Source organism: Ursus arctos, unplaced genomic scaffold (assembly GCF_023065955.2).
Source record: "Ursus arctos isolate Adak ecotype North America unplaced genomic scaffold, UrsArc2.0 scaffold_29, whole genome shotgun sequence".
Taxonomy (NCBI): domain Eukaryota; kingdom Metazoa; phylum Chordata; class Mammalia; order Carnivora; family Ursidae; genus Ursus; species Ursus arctos.
Window position 1 is genome coordinate 10477234 of NW_026622974.1, and position 15372 is coordinate 10492605.

Below are 15372 nucleotides of genomic sequence, written 5' to 3' on the forward strand. Positions count from 1 at the left end.
CTTCCTGGAAGAGAGCTCCCCAGGGTGTGGTGATAACCACAGAGTGGAGGCACGCTGGTACAATGACAATTATTCTTTCATCCATCATCCATGGATGTTTTAGTTGCAGTGGAAGTTGAAACAGGAGCAGGAATATATACATGAATTTTGGTTACACAGTTTTTGGAAAATGGAATTCTCCAGTTAGTGTCTCTCCTTCAGTCAAGGGCTTGAGTACAGTTCAGAGGGGAAGAAAACTTCAGCTTTTCTCCTTGTAAGATGCGAAGGAAAACCTTCAAGAAGAATAGGTAGTAGAGAAGAGACATTACCAGTGAAAATAAAACAGTAATTTAAATTTAGGTTTCTATTTCAGGTAAGAGTTAAAGATATTAAAAGATTACTGGTTTTTTTTTTACTTTTATTTTTATTTCTTTAAAGATTTTATGTATCTGAGAGAAAGCGAGAGCACGAGCGTGGGGAGTGGGGAGCAGGCAGAAGGAAGAAGCAGACTCCCTGCTGCTGGGCTCAATCCCTGGACCCTGAGATCATGACCTGAGCTGAATGCAGACGCCCAATGGACTGAGCCACCAAGGTGCTCAAGGATTACTGTTTTGACCATAATCTTTGGGCTAGCTCCCCAAAGCTTCCAATCTTAATGTTCTTAGTCACAAGTTTAGCCCTGTCCTGCTGAATTAATCCTGGATTCTTTATCAGCCCTATTACTGTATTTACTTGATTCATAAATGGTAACCTGGATCAAACTTCAAGAATGCCCTTCAAAAGGCTTCAAGGAAAAATCCCAATAAATATGTTACTCTTCCTTGCAGGAATGTGTGCCAAAAAGAAGGAAAATGTTAGAAATAATTCTTATGGCAGGTGCAGTTTCTTTAAGAATGAGATTATATATATGAAGCTCTCTAGTTTTTGGGAGGAGAGACATCATATTCCTAGTTCACCTGTGTGGCTCCTGGTTTAGTTTACTGAGTCATAGAAAATTATTGAATCTGTGCCTTATTGAGCAGGACTGCAGCTGAAAAACTTCCTCAACATACCTCAGAAAAACTAAAGAGAACCTTCATGTGTCATGCAAAGGTTAGTGCTTTTCAAGGATTAAGTTAGTTAATGATTCCCTGGCAGTCTATTGGGTAGTGGTTTCAAGTGTTTGATCTCCAAATCTCCAGCTTTCATTGAGAAACTTTATTACCCTTGTTTTTTAAAACTATCTTCCCGATTGACATAGTTGTCTGTGGAGATTGAAACCCTGTGGGCGATACACGGACAGCCTGTCTGTGAGTCACAGACGTTGTACTTTAGGACATCAGCCCACAGGTCTCCTCTGTCCTCCGCAGGGTCCTTCTGTGGCTTCTGTGTTCTGTTTGATGGCCAATATGTTCTCCTTTGAAGTGGCTAGCCAATCTTCACCACCTTGTGAGTTTACTTACAACTCTTCTGTCTGTTCATGTCTCTGAGACTCATTGCTGTTTCAGTGATTTCGCACTCGTCATCTTCTCAGATCGGGGGTCACCTCTCCCCGCTACTTCTATTGCTACCAATGCTGCTCCATCTGAAGTCCAGACTCTTCTTTCCTGACCAATGTTGTGCCTCATTATTCAAGGTCTCCAAAGGGGATATCTATGCACTCTGAATTTCCTACACATCCCCAGTGTAGCAACTATAATGTTTCATGTCACTATCATAAACAGTGTTTTTCCAATTCTCTGCCTTGCGTAGAACTGGGACCAGGTCTCTCACAACCTAGTTGTAGAACACCAAGGCCTTTGCTGGGTTGGTTGTCCTTTCCCCACCTCCACCCTATGTTGGGGACCCCTCCCCTCTGACCTTTATCACCCTAGTTTTTGGTTTTCTCTTTCATCTAGTATGTAAAGTTAGCTCATTCTGATGAACACAATTGGGTAATTAACAATTTTACGTTGCACTTTGTCTAAAGCTTCTGGCTATTCAGTAAGGGTTCTGAATTCTCTCTCTGTCTGCCATGTTACCAGAATCAGAAATCTCTGAGTGTTTTTTTTTTCTAATTTTTTTAAGTATAATTTTGCCCAATGATATGAAGTCTCAGACATGAGTGTGGAAAGGAAATCTATTTAAAAGCCAGGATATTTACAGGAAACAGTTCTGAAAAAGATAAGAAAAGGGGCCTAACTTTGGAATTTTCTTATCACCTAATATGAACCAGAGGTCAAAGCAATAATAATCAATATTCTTCTCTGAGTCTGTTTGTTAATAAAACTAAATGTCTTCTCTTAATAATTTGCATTCAATCTTTGAAAGATTATGGGACTTGGCCTTTGAACTGGTGTCTTTCAGCTCTCGAATATATGATACCTGCTGTTGATTGATCTCATCACGGTTGATGGCAACCAAATGCAACACCCGACATGTCTAGGCTGTCTGCCAAGACACACACATATACATGCACCCTGAGAAAAGTCATCAAAAGTTTTTCTCCACTCTGGTCTAAATTATTATTCTCAAGAAAGAGTTAAAATAGCTCAAGAAAAACAGAAGAATTTATATTTTTTCAAAGATTTATTTATTTTAGAAAAAGAACAAGTGTGCAAGTGGGGGGAGGGGCGGGGAGAGAGAGAGACTCTCAAGCAGACTCCCCACTGAGCACAGAGCCGAACAAGGGTCTCGATCCCATGACCCTGAGATCATGACTGAGCAGAAATCAAGAGCCAGTTGCTTAACCAACTGAGCCACCCAGGTACCCCAAAGAAGAATACGAAGTTAAAAAATGTCAGATATAAATTCAGCAAAAGCTGGTTTTGAGAAGAGGCAGTGAGAATGGTGGACTTATACCTCCTCTCAGGGGTTTCTTTTTCCTGGCTTCCTATTCTCCAGGTTCATCTGTTCCATTATCCTCTGTCTCACAATGTAGCTCCCTTATATCCTTAGGGCTCAGGTAGTATCATATCGTCCCCAACCTGGTTTGACATAAACCCTCAATGCCTCTGTTCAACACTGATCGCAATATCCCTCTTTCCCCCCCAATATATAAACTGTATAAATCACACATCCTGAGTTAAATAAAAGATATGCAGTCTCAGTAAAGAGACAAAAATTATTTCCAGTGAGAAGTTAGAAGATTAAAACCTGATTTAACATTAGTATTGTCGTTTACCTGTATTGAGTGATTTCTGTGCACATTTATTCAGTGATTCCTGGCGCTGGAAATTGGAAAATGAGTTGTTGCTACCACCATTATATATATAAGAAAACCAAAATGTAGGGGCACCTGGGTGGCACAGTGGTTAAGCGTCTGCCTTCGGCTCAGGGTGTGATCCTGGAGTTCTGGGATTGAGCCCCACATCAGGCTCTTCCGCTATGAGCCTGCTTCTTCCTCTCCCACTCCCCCTGCTTGTGTTCCCTCTCTCGCTGGCTGTCTCTATCTCTGTCGAATAAAAAAAAAAAAAGAAAAAAAGAAAACCAAAATGTAGCCAAGTTAAGTAACATGCTCAAAGTTACAAAACTAGCAAGAATAACATTCAGCTAGCTCCAAAATCATCTGACTCCTGGCAGTGTGACACGAAGTCCTATATTCCAACTACTTTGCCTACTCTCTCTCTATAACTACACATCTAAAACAGATGTTGTCAATCAAAGCATGTCCACGTAGGGGCTAACGTGTATATGAAGCTAAACCACAGGAGACAAAGCCTGATTACACCTGTCAATTAACTTTTCTAGGGAAAGTAGCATCCTAAGAATATGTTGAAGTGAATATTACTCCTACCTGGTAGTAGTAAACTTATTTGGGATAGGAAAACCTCAGGCCTTCGTTCCGATGCTATTTAACATTCAAACCCCTCTTCTAATTCCAACTGTTCTTATTCTTTGCTCATAAGGAAAATTCCTTATAACTTGGCTTCCCATGTAAATTGCCTAAAGGAAAATATGCATTTGTCAGGCCAACACAAATGGTCAATAAGCCCAAGAATATAATTTCTTATTATAGATGTAAAATTGGCATCTTGTATTAAACAGTTTAGGCCCAAATTGCCAGTGAGTATTCTAAATCTGATATACATTATGGCTCTGAAAAAATAGACTTTGTGGGAAAGCAGAAGTTCAAAGAGAACCATAGTGAAACTGCAAGGTAATAGCTGATGTTGAAGATCTCTGTGAAAGCAACCTGCATGACAACAGCCCCAGCTTGGCAGGCAAAGGTTGAGAATTACTAAAACGCTTGGTGTGGGTCCTATGCTTTGCCTCCTATGGCAGTGAAGCACTTTTGATCACCAGGCAGCCTCTCCAGGGCATTAGCAGGAAAAATTAGTAAGTGTAGGAAAGGAAAACATGGAGATACAAATTAAGAGGACTTTTTGAGCGTCATGGACACTGAATTGCCACCAGGAAGAAAGAAAGATATTGGTTTTCCTTTACCATTTTAAACAATTCATATTTGACAAAGTCTGACTCTGGGCAGTCTTGTGTTTTTACATCTGTGTATGTATGTGTTTATGGGAGTGGAGGGATCAAAGTATATGCTGTTTATCACCCTATAGCATTTGTGTGTATGTCTGTGTGTGTGTCTCTGTCGCACAGTTGCTGGTGTTATATTCTTTGGGGCACAGAATCCATACTTTCCATTACCTTGCTACTCTTTTTAGACTAGACTCCCAAATCCCTGAACTATGTAATTTAGAAATAAAAGGGTAGATGTTTCCTTCGAAGTAATTTTTAAAATGGAATCACAAATCCGAAAAAGACAAAAGCATGGAGACAATAAAAGGATTAGTTGTAGCCAAGGGTTAGTGGGAAGGAAACGAATAACTAGGCAGAGTATAAAGGATTTTTAGGGTAGTAGAACTATTCTGTATGATACTATAATGGTGGATACATGTCATTATACATTTGTCAAAACTCATAGAATGCACAAAACCAAGAGTGAGACCTAATGCAAACTATGCACTTTGATAATAAGGCGACACTGTAGATTTGTCGATTATAATGAACATTCCACTCTGGTGCAGATGCTGATGGAAGAGGCTGTGCACATGTGGGGTGAGGGGGTACACGATAACTTTCTGGACTTTTTGCTCAATTTTGTTGTGAACTTAAACCTGCTCTAAATGTAAATGTCATTTTTTTAAAATAGACTCATAAATACTAATGATGACAATTTCAGTTTGAATAGAAAATGTATTTTTGCTTCCTTATTTTAAAAATGAGAAAACTGAAACCCAAAGAAATCTAAAAAAAAGAACAACAATTTTTCAAGTTATTGTGAAAATAATAATAATATCTCAAAAGTGTTTCCAGTTATTATGTACCTTTCTTATGATTCTCCTACATCCTTTAAATGAAATCTCTGAGTTATAGGTTTTGTTTGAAAGTCACAAACAGCCAAATCAAAGTAGCTTAAGTGTTAATGTATAAATGTAGACTTTAATGGATCTCAGACAAAACCAGCTGAACCAAACAAAGGAGGAAAGTCCAATGTGGGACTTGTATTCAGAAAGACTGTAACGGGACTCGTTCACAGTAATCTTTCCCAGTAATTCTCCTATCTATTTCTCTCAATATTGGCTTCACATTGGTCTTCTAGCCTATCAGAGAGTTGGGGGCGGAGTTATTTTGTTGGTAGAAGCCGCAAACTCACTTTATTAATGGAAGCATGAATAGAGAGGAAGGTGTTAATCCCAGGTGAAAATTAACTGGACCACAGTGATCAGAGGTTGAACTTTTAATATTACCATGGTTAAAAAGCAAGAATTGTAAGAAAATGTTGACCCCTCATTAAATCCTGAGACAAGAATGATGGGAGAAATTCCCCCAAAAGCAGAAGTACAGCATGGACATGCACTAGAGAACTTGTAACAAATAAATAAATTGGTGTCTATCTTAGGTAAAAAAGAATCATTCTCCTCATTTTACATATGAATGAAAGAGACAGAAATGATACTCATGTGCCTTTTCACATATGAGAACATTTAAACACAGACATTTTATTTGATGTTAATTATACTTCAATAAAGATGTTAAAAAAATTTTAAAAACACATGAAAACTTAAATTTCCAGTCTAGACATAGAGAAGTTATTGCCACTAATTTAATTTAATAACATAAATACCAAAAATCCAATAACGTAATGGTTTATGGAAGTTTAGAAAGCAAAAGAAGCTCAGTAGCATCAGCAACATGACATAAAGCATTTGAGACAATACAGAATGACTAAAAAAGAACCTGTTCTAATATTCTTCAGGAAACGTTTTGCAGCTATGTGTCAGTGATAGAGGACAACTAGCCTGACAAAGACGAGCAAAGAAATCAGTTAGAAGATTGTCCAAAACATAAGTTTTCTTCTTAATGTTAGCATTTATGCTCTCATATTGAATTTTAATTCCTTTGTAAGCAGAGTTTTAAAATGATTTATATAACTATATACTTACTTTATCCAAAACACCACACCTTCCAAGATAGTCTATATCATGTGGCATCATGTACGACCAGTCCTCCTGAAAATACCTTTCCCAATTCTAACTTTATTTCAGTTCTAACTATTTGAAAACTCCCTGTCTTCTTCTTTTCCATGTTATGCCCTTCAATATGAAATGAGCACTCCTCGAGATAGGGTCTTTGGATCTTCATTCTTTATGTATGCATCCAGCTATCAATTCACTCATTCCATAAAAAGTTATCAAGTGTTTACCCTTGGTCAATCTCTGTGCCAGATTCTAGGGATACCTGATAATTGAAACAGATGTGGTGCTCCTTGCCCTCAAATATCATCTCCTCTCGGAAGTCTTGCCTGACCACTCTAAGAAAAGGTATCATAATCTTCCCTGTCCTCTCACAACAGCTATATGTGTAACTCATATGGTACATACAGCATTCTACCAAAAAAAGGAAATTTCTCTAAATAATGTCTTCTATCTATATTGGGGAGGATATTTTCTAAGCAAATCCTTCAAACCCAGAATTCAATTTTTTCCATTTTATTTGACAAAGTTGCACGAGACAAAGATAATAGCCAAGGAAGGTTTTATTGAAGACTATTGCAATAGAGGAGAGAAAGGGAACTCAATTTCAAAGAAACAAAATGCAGGAAGTTTCTTAGGGTCTGGTGTGATGACAAGGGGGGAGGTGGTTGGTCACTGGGCTACCTTCAGCACAGCAAGTTATCCCAGAGTTTGCCAATGCTTTCCTCTGTGATTAGGCCATCTGTATTTGATAACTGGCACCCATTGAAGTTAGGCTTTTAGCCTCTCGGAGAGACTGAGACAGAAGTGTTATGTCCTTTGAAATGTATATTTCAAAGGGATGGTTCTCAAATCCTTGAGAAAGACATTTCTGGTAATACTGAGGAGAGGCTGGGAGAAGATTTGCATATATTTCAAAGGAACAGAGGAAGAATTTACAATTGCAAGTTTTCTAAAGTAAATTCAATAAGAAAAGTGAGGTCAGGGGCCTCTAGTCAGGAAGAAATCTGTCTGAAGTTTCGTCAAAGCTAAGGGAAAAGCTATCTTGATCACATTCCTTTGGTTGACCATTATATCATCCTTTGAAGCAGCAAGAAAATCAGCACTGCCATTTGAACACAACTATACCAGATTCTGTGTCCAAAATATAATCATATCAATGATTATATTTTTATAAAAGTTTTAAAAAACTTTTATAAAAATAAATAAGAACAACTGAGAAAGGAAAAAAAATGACATATACTGATTAAGTTTACTTTTACTTAGTTTGGGTCAAGCAACACCTATTGACAAACTATAAATATGTGAGACAGAATTCTAATTTCCTTATCTAAAATTTCTCTCTGTGTTTTCCTTTTGCCCATATCCTCTCCAAAGAAAGATATGTTACTTGGCATCTTTCTTTTCCTACTGGACAATATTTTATCAGTAACGCCAAGGGGTCTTCAAAAGTTTGATCCAAGTTAACTAAAATATTAAAGGATCATGATTTTGCTTCATAATTCACTAGTTAAGAATATTTCTAGGCAATGGTTAGCACATTTTCTGTGCATTATGATCAAGTTGACGACAGGTTAAACACATATGGCCTGGCCCCATCTCCAGAGTTTCTGATTCAGTAATTCTAAGCCCCAGAATGAGCATGTCTAGCCCCTTCTCAGGTAATCCTAAAACAGATGATCCACAGACCACATTCTGCACCTGGGAACTTTACCAATTCTTTTCTGTATGGGGACCAGCTAATGTGTTCTGTAAAGGGGCAAATATTTGAGGTTTTGCTGGCCAATATGCGAAATCAAGGATTATTTTGTAGGAACTTAAATAGAAAAGAGAAAACAATTTTCCGTAGATTTTAACTGACAAAAAATCAATAGACAGTAAGAATGAGATTGCATATAATCTACTAATAAGAAGGATGGGATAGCATTTTGCTTAATTAATGTTGAAAGTTAGTAGTTCCTATCATCAAATCAATTATAATGTCGTTTGTAAATACTACCCTTTACTTATAGGTCGTACAAGGAGGACTCTGTTTGGCCCAAGGGCTGTAGTTTGCTAACCTCTGCAATACAGCATTAAAAAAAACAAAAATTCAGAGTGATAAATAGGTAATTAAACATAAGAGGATGCTTGGAGAATAAAACCCCCTACATTACAGGTTAGGGAAGTGAGATCCAAAGTAATGAAAAACAACTTGCTTAAGGACTCTTTACAACAAATTTGTAAACTGTAAAATAAAAACTAAAAGATAGGAGTTCCTCATCAAAGGAACTTGAATCAGTTACATATTGTTACTGGTTAAAAAAAAAAGAATTCAGGATCAGCTGACGGGAGGAAAAATCAAAACATCTCTGGGAAACACCCATGTTAACAGTTATTAATTGAGCATAGACTTGAGATTTTTCAAGGGGTTGATGGTATATCAGGACACATATTAACAAGTATAGGTCATGAACCACAGTAAAAAATTCAAATAAAAAATTACTTAAACGCTTGTATTTGTGTACAGTACTTAAATAATGCGTATTTGACAACACAACCGATTTGGAGACATAGCCCTTAGATGAAGAAATCTAATTAAGAAATAGTTCTATGAGGTATTACATTCAGTATTCACAGAATCAATTTCAGTTACCATTAGAAAGGGAGTACAAATAATACTCAGAAAGGTCATTAATGGACATGATATCCTGAAGTATGCAAAAGAGAATAATAAATTAGTATTTCTCTCAGTAGGAATTAGTCCACTGGCAATAAAGCAATAATAAAGAGAAAGAGCAGGCAAATTGATCTTTTTCTAAGTGTAAGCTATCACCATGGATAAGTATATGGTGCTAAAAATTATATTTAAATATTTTTCCAACTAGCTACAGTGTCCAGCAAGATTAGAACACAGCTGATTGTTGCTGAGTGGTAGTAATGGAGTTAATCTAATGATCCTTTGACACCTGTAATATTAGAATTCAAGATACAAAGCAATTACTTCCACAGTTTGGAAGTATAAATATTTGTATAAACGTGTCTATATTACCTTATGGAATTCTGACCTTATAGAACAGAATGCTTTAAAAAAAAAAAGATAAGAAAAGACAAAAATCTTCACAGTAAAAAATTTCTTAGCAGAAAAGGATTAAAAGACATTCTTTCTCATATCATGTGTTGTTAAAATGAAGGAACAGAGAATTCTTACCTCCTGGGGCTTGCTAAGTATGAGGAAAGTTCAATTCTTTGCTAGTGGTATCTTCAAAGAACTAGGAGTCAGAGAGAATACTGCACTTTCACAAAGACAATGCTATTTTTCTAAACGTATCAGTCCAGAAACATTGTGGCTCAATGAAATGAAGTCATATTATGCATTGATATGTACCAATATACGTGCACAATAGAACTTAAATATTTCAGGTAGAGCAGCCTAAACAGTTTGAAGCACATGGGTGTAATGTAACTAACAAACTTCTGTTAAACTAAATGCCGCCTTCTCATCCCTGGCCCGCACAGCGGCGCAATTTTTGGAAATACCAAAGCCGCGCTCTCCTCAGTAAAGATCTCTAAGGTAAATAATACGGTCTTCAGGGTGGCCAGGGGAGTCCTCATGTTTGCTACCACGCATGTGTCTTCATCTTTCCTAGGCTCACCGTGACATTTCCCAAGTTATCCACGTGTGTATCAGCTGTGTATCAGCTGCACGGTCGTGGGAGCTGCTTTTGAAAACTGAAATTCTCTAACATCTAAACCTCTCTCCCATCGGCCTCTTAGACAAAACGAATCCTTCTAGATCTCATGGTGGACCTCAGAGATTGGTGTTCTGAGTAGTTGGTCAGGTTCACTCATCCGCATACTGAACTTTCCTCCCTAAGATTCTCCATTGCTCGTGGCCTCCCAGCTCCTTCTCCAACAAAATTAAAGATTTTCTCAATAGGACACATTCTTTGGGAGCCGCTGATTGAGCTGGCTGAACATAATCCTCAATTCCTGGAACAAGAACAGCTATTACTGAGCTTCCTTGTGAAATCTTATTTGGATAAATGATTGCATGGGTAAAAGGAGTTTTCTCTCTCTCTAAGACCTTACCTTTTACCCCTTTGCAGTGCCATGAACAGTATTCCATTGCCCTACTGCGAGAACTACTAAACTGTGTCATCTCAAACTGTCCTCTTACAGGAATTGGTTAAATGCATACAAAAAAATCAGTAGGTGAGCCGAGATTGGAAGGCTTCACATTTGAAAGAGAGAAAACATGCATTTCCTTTTAAGAAAGAATTAAAACAATATTCGGAGAGACTTTAATGTGGAAAAAAAGCAAGTATGAAGATAATCACGATTCTCATAGTAAAACTGGCAATAAAGTCCCCCACATATATTTAGAGAGGAAGCAGAGCAACTTAAATGAGTAGCATGAATGTCTGGATGGCAACATGGCCATAATGACATTCTAAGCACAGTTAGAGCCTGATTCCTTGCGTAATAAATATGTTTATCCATCTGAAATACAAAGAAAGTGGGCAATGAATAAACTGAATAGAAGCTAAATTATTTTTATTTATATAAACAGTGGCACTGAGGATATAAAAGTGAATATTTCTGTTAAACATCGCGTTTTCTTTCTACCCACCCTTGAGTCAATAAGATGAGCCCCTGTTCCAGACTTTGATGCTCAATCATACTTCCGTTTTCCAGAGTTTATACGCAGCACTGATTTCTCCATTTAATGCAGGACCCGTAATCATATTCATCATCGTCACAAAATGTTTTACATATTCCTTTCACTCTTTCACATCTCTGAAATCTATACTTGGGCTCCAAGTTACTTCTGGCTGCAATCAAAAAAGACATGTAAAGTCATCAATCTCATTTTCCACTTGGGAGTCTTCTTACTGAGGGAAGGCAAAAAATCTGTTCTAGTTATAATATCAGGTGTGTGGGAGATGGATAGTCTAGTATGTCACGCAGTTTCATGGCACAATTTAGCAGTTGGTACAGAAAGTGACCGAGCAATAAACATTTTCCTTGCACAAATGTGTATGTCCTTATCTTACAGTTCACATCGGTACTAAACTTTAGCTGGCTCCCGAAGGCTCTCGCCTTCCTATCTTTTTTTCTTACTTTATTAAGACCAGATTTACTCTCCCATGCTTTTATTAAGAAGACATCCGTAGTTCTTTAAAAACCTATAATTTTTATTTTCATGTTTTTTCACTTTTTTGCAAACTTAGTCTAATTACTTCTTGACAGTATTATTTGTTCAATGCTTTCTTTTCCATTCCAGATCTTATTCCTAATTGAAATTTTCTTTTATTGTATTAGAGCAACTGGATATATATGTCCCTTTCACCAGTCTACAGTAATAATGAATGAATAACATAACTTAGTCCTTAATGTATGTATTCTCTTTAAATATAATATAAATATAAACCTTATATTGATAGTAATGATTTCTTCCGATTCTCTGTTATCTCCTACCCAGTATATCTTGATAATTGTAATACAGTAAGCATGAAAATACTTACTGATAGGTAATTTATTGAGGAAAGAAAACCATATAAGATATGCTCGGGAAATACAGTTTGGTTGTACATTAGTATTTAGTAAAAAGAGGATCCCCATGTTAGTCTTCTAGTGAGTCATCTAAGACAATGCAAAGAAATATGTCCTGAGATCTAAATTCATAGCTTTGGGTTCATACTTCAAGCAAATATTTTGGTTACTTAGGATTTTATTTCTCTTACTTCTCATACTTCAAGCAAATATTTTGGTTACTTAGGATTTTATTTCTCTTAATGTTTCGAATGCCTCTAGAAAAGAGACTTGGGAGTCAGGTTTTTCCCCCCACCCCAAATTTTACCATAGTATTTACTTATCTCGGATGAGTCTTTCCATCTATCTGTATGACAGAATATCACAAGCATAGCTATCACAAATATATTTTGAATATTAAATTTTACACGTCAGGAAAAATAAAGCAAAATAATTTCATTAAAATTTAGAGAATAAATTGAATTGAATTTAGATTAAAATTACATGATGTTAACTCATAGAACCTAATTGTCTGCACAGAACCTAAATGAAATTCAGAATGGTGTTTCATTTCCATGTGGCTGGTGTTTGAGGACCTAGTATTCTCCCAACATTTGCTTGAAAACTAGTCAGAAACTTCAAATGTAGAGAATGTAGAGAAGACTTCAAATGGACTAACTTTATTGCTGTTAATAAAATCAGTAGAAAAGAAAAGGAAGTTGAGCATAAAACGAGAGAGATTGTCAGGAGGGTTTTGCCATGTGAATATATGTGTGTCTTGTGGGAATGGGAAGGTAATTCATGATGACAGAATTCCTGCTCACCAGTACATTTTGGTGACAACTAATGAATCGTTGCACACTACATCAAAAACTACCGATGTCCTATATGCTGGCTAACTGAACATAATTTAAAATAAATAAATTAATTAATTAATCAAAGATACTTCCATTAGCCTAAAAAAAAGAAATCTGAAGTTATTTCAAAGCCATATTTGATATAATAAAAAGTAGAGAAGAATGTGATGCATGGCTGTGTTTTACCTTTTTTAAAACTTTTGTTGGGATATGTACTTTTTAAGCTAGTCAGCATTCCTGAGACTAACATCTTGTCAACCCACAAAATCCACGTTGACTTATAAGATAATGTTAAATCCAGAAAAGAGAAAATATGGATGTATAGTGACCATTTATAACATTAAAATATGCTAATGTTGTTTTTACTTACTATTTTAAAGAGCACAAATGTTTTAAGTCATGAAAAAAATCTACAGAACTGCAAGATCTGGAAATAAAAAACTTGTGTTACAAAATGGGTTCTATCACTCATAATCATTTGCTAATAATATATCGTTTTAGAGTCACAGCTATGTCATGTGAAAATTGTAAAAGAAAATAACACAACCTCATAGTGTTGTGAGAACTGGTTATGTCATAAACTGTACAATGTTACACAAATATCATCCATGAGTGCATATTTATGTGAGGTGATTGAAACTAGTTGATATAAGCCCCCGAAAAATAAAAATGAATGACTTTTTGGAGGAAGGATGCGTAACATCTCTTTTATCTATAATATCTCCGCACGTTTTACGCATCACTGGAGAAATGGTCCAAGATAACTACTTTTCATGAAAAGGGAGATATGTAAGCACTAATTGGAGGACGTACAAGCATATATATTTTAGGCAGATTTCTGAGAATCTGGGCAAGAGTGAGTGCTACAAATATGGTGTAGTTCCATAGCAGACAGCAATCTGTAACAAGTCCTGCATACACATGAATAGGGACAACTCTGCTGGGAAACCAGTGGTTAGCGTTCAGGGGCTTCCATGCAGTTGGTTAAATATTAGTTTTCCCAAGCTCTTGTGGGGGGGTGGGGAGTCCTCTTGCCAGGAGAAATGTCTTGCAAATATTTCCCCATCTCCTAGAGATGACATCCCTGTTAACTTGTGAGAGTCTGAGTTGAAAGAAGGAGGAAGTATTTTGGGTGATATCTACTCTTACTGGGTCCAAATTGAAATCAAGGTAGGATAGAGGCCGTGGGTCAGTTGGAAGTTTCTATAATATGTTTGAAAGGGTATGATCTTTCAGAATAAGATCGTATGATGTTTCAGTCATGCCTACTGTGTTCATTAGGTGTGATACATTGGACAAATGATTTAGTCCACTGGATTTCAGTTTCCTCATGAAACTGAGGTTTTTGTAAAGTTTTAAAAGTTATAATGGGATAAAATATGTGAACTTCTCTTATAATGTTAAAACAATGAATAAGCCTTCACAATCAGGTTATTCTCAGGTGCTTTGTTTTTACCTTCCATCTGGAATTATACTTAAAACTGACCCCAATGAGGCAGTGTTATTAGCATGTATGCCCTGCTATAGTGAGAACACAAACCTCTAGTCTTAAAGCTACATTAGGTCAGGTCCACTGTTTACCTTGTTCGCTGATTTATTTCAGCATGTAGTAAAATGCCTGAAACATACATACTCAATAAATGTGTAAATGCCTGACGAAATGGTTGAGTGAAAGAGTATGGTACCAGAGGTCGATATTTAATTGGTGTTATATACTGGAAGACTCTCTGGACTTTATTCAATCTCTCCATCAGTTATGTCAACTGAGCAAATGCCTTAACCCCTGTACTGATTTCTTCAACTGTAAATTGTGTTGAATCGTGTCTGCTTCAGAGGGGTGTGTGGCAATCAAATGAGATAACAGATATGGAAATGTTCTGCAGCCCAAAATTAATATATCAAGTTTTATTGTCATTAATAGGAGTTGTTTATAGATTTGTGTCAGGTTTTTAAAAAAGCCTTTATTAAATTACTGATTTTTCTTCACTTTCACTATTATTTGAAGAGCATACTTTCTCTTGTGATTCATACCACACACATTTAAGTAAGCAACTATTTGTACTCGACCCTGTGCTGATTGTAGATTCAAAAATGAATAAAATAATTAAGCTCATCACTCCCAAAAGTAAACCAATGTTTGTTGCAAAATGAGAGTGTAGAAATGGTACAATTCACTTGTAAAGACAATCCTGAGATATGAATAAAATGTTCTCAAAGCATAAAATAAGGAACCATACACCGGAAAAGTCTATTTTACTATTACTCCTACCACAATGGTTATTAAAATGTATGTTTTAGGGGTGCCTGGGTGGCTCAGTTGGTTAAGTGTCTGCCTTTGGCTCAGGTCATGATCTCAGGGTTCTGCGATCCAGCCCCGAGTACGGCTCCTTGCTCAGCAGGGAAGTCTGCTTCTCTCTTTCCCCCTGCTCCTGTGCACACACTCTCTCTCTCCCTTTCAAATAAATAAAAAATAAATAAATAAATAAAAAATAAATAAATAAATAAATAAATAAATAAAATCTTCCCCGATAAAAGTGCTATGCTTTATTAAGTGTTCATTAGGTTTCAGGTTCTTTACT

At 36.5% G+C, this 15372-nt stretch overlaps 1 protein-coding gene across 1 annotated transcript; it reads right to left on the bottom strand.

Annotated features, from left to right (window-relative positions):
- Positions 1-11102: 11102 nt before the first annotated feature.
- Positions 11103-11255, bottom strand: LOC113261014 (beta-defensin 110-like). The gene has a single exon (XM_044387068.1). The coding sequence runs from the start codon at positions 11253-11255 to the stop codon at positions 11103-11105; it is 153 nt and encodes a 50-aa protein (XP_044243003.1).
- Between the last annotated feature and the right edge of the window lie 4117 nt (positions 11256-15372).

Excerpts from the sequence above, each read along its gene's own strand:
- LOC113261014 (XM_044387068.1), bottom strand. The coding sequence starts at position 11,255 with ATGTCTTTTTTGATTGCAGCCAGAAGTAACTTGGAGCCCAAGTATAGA.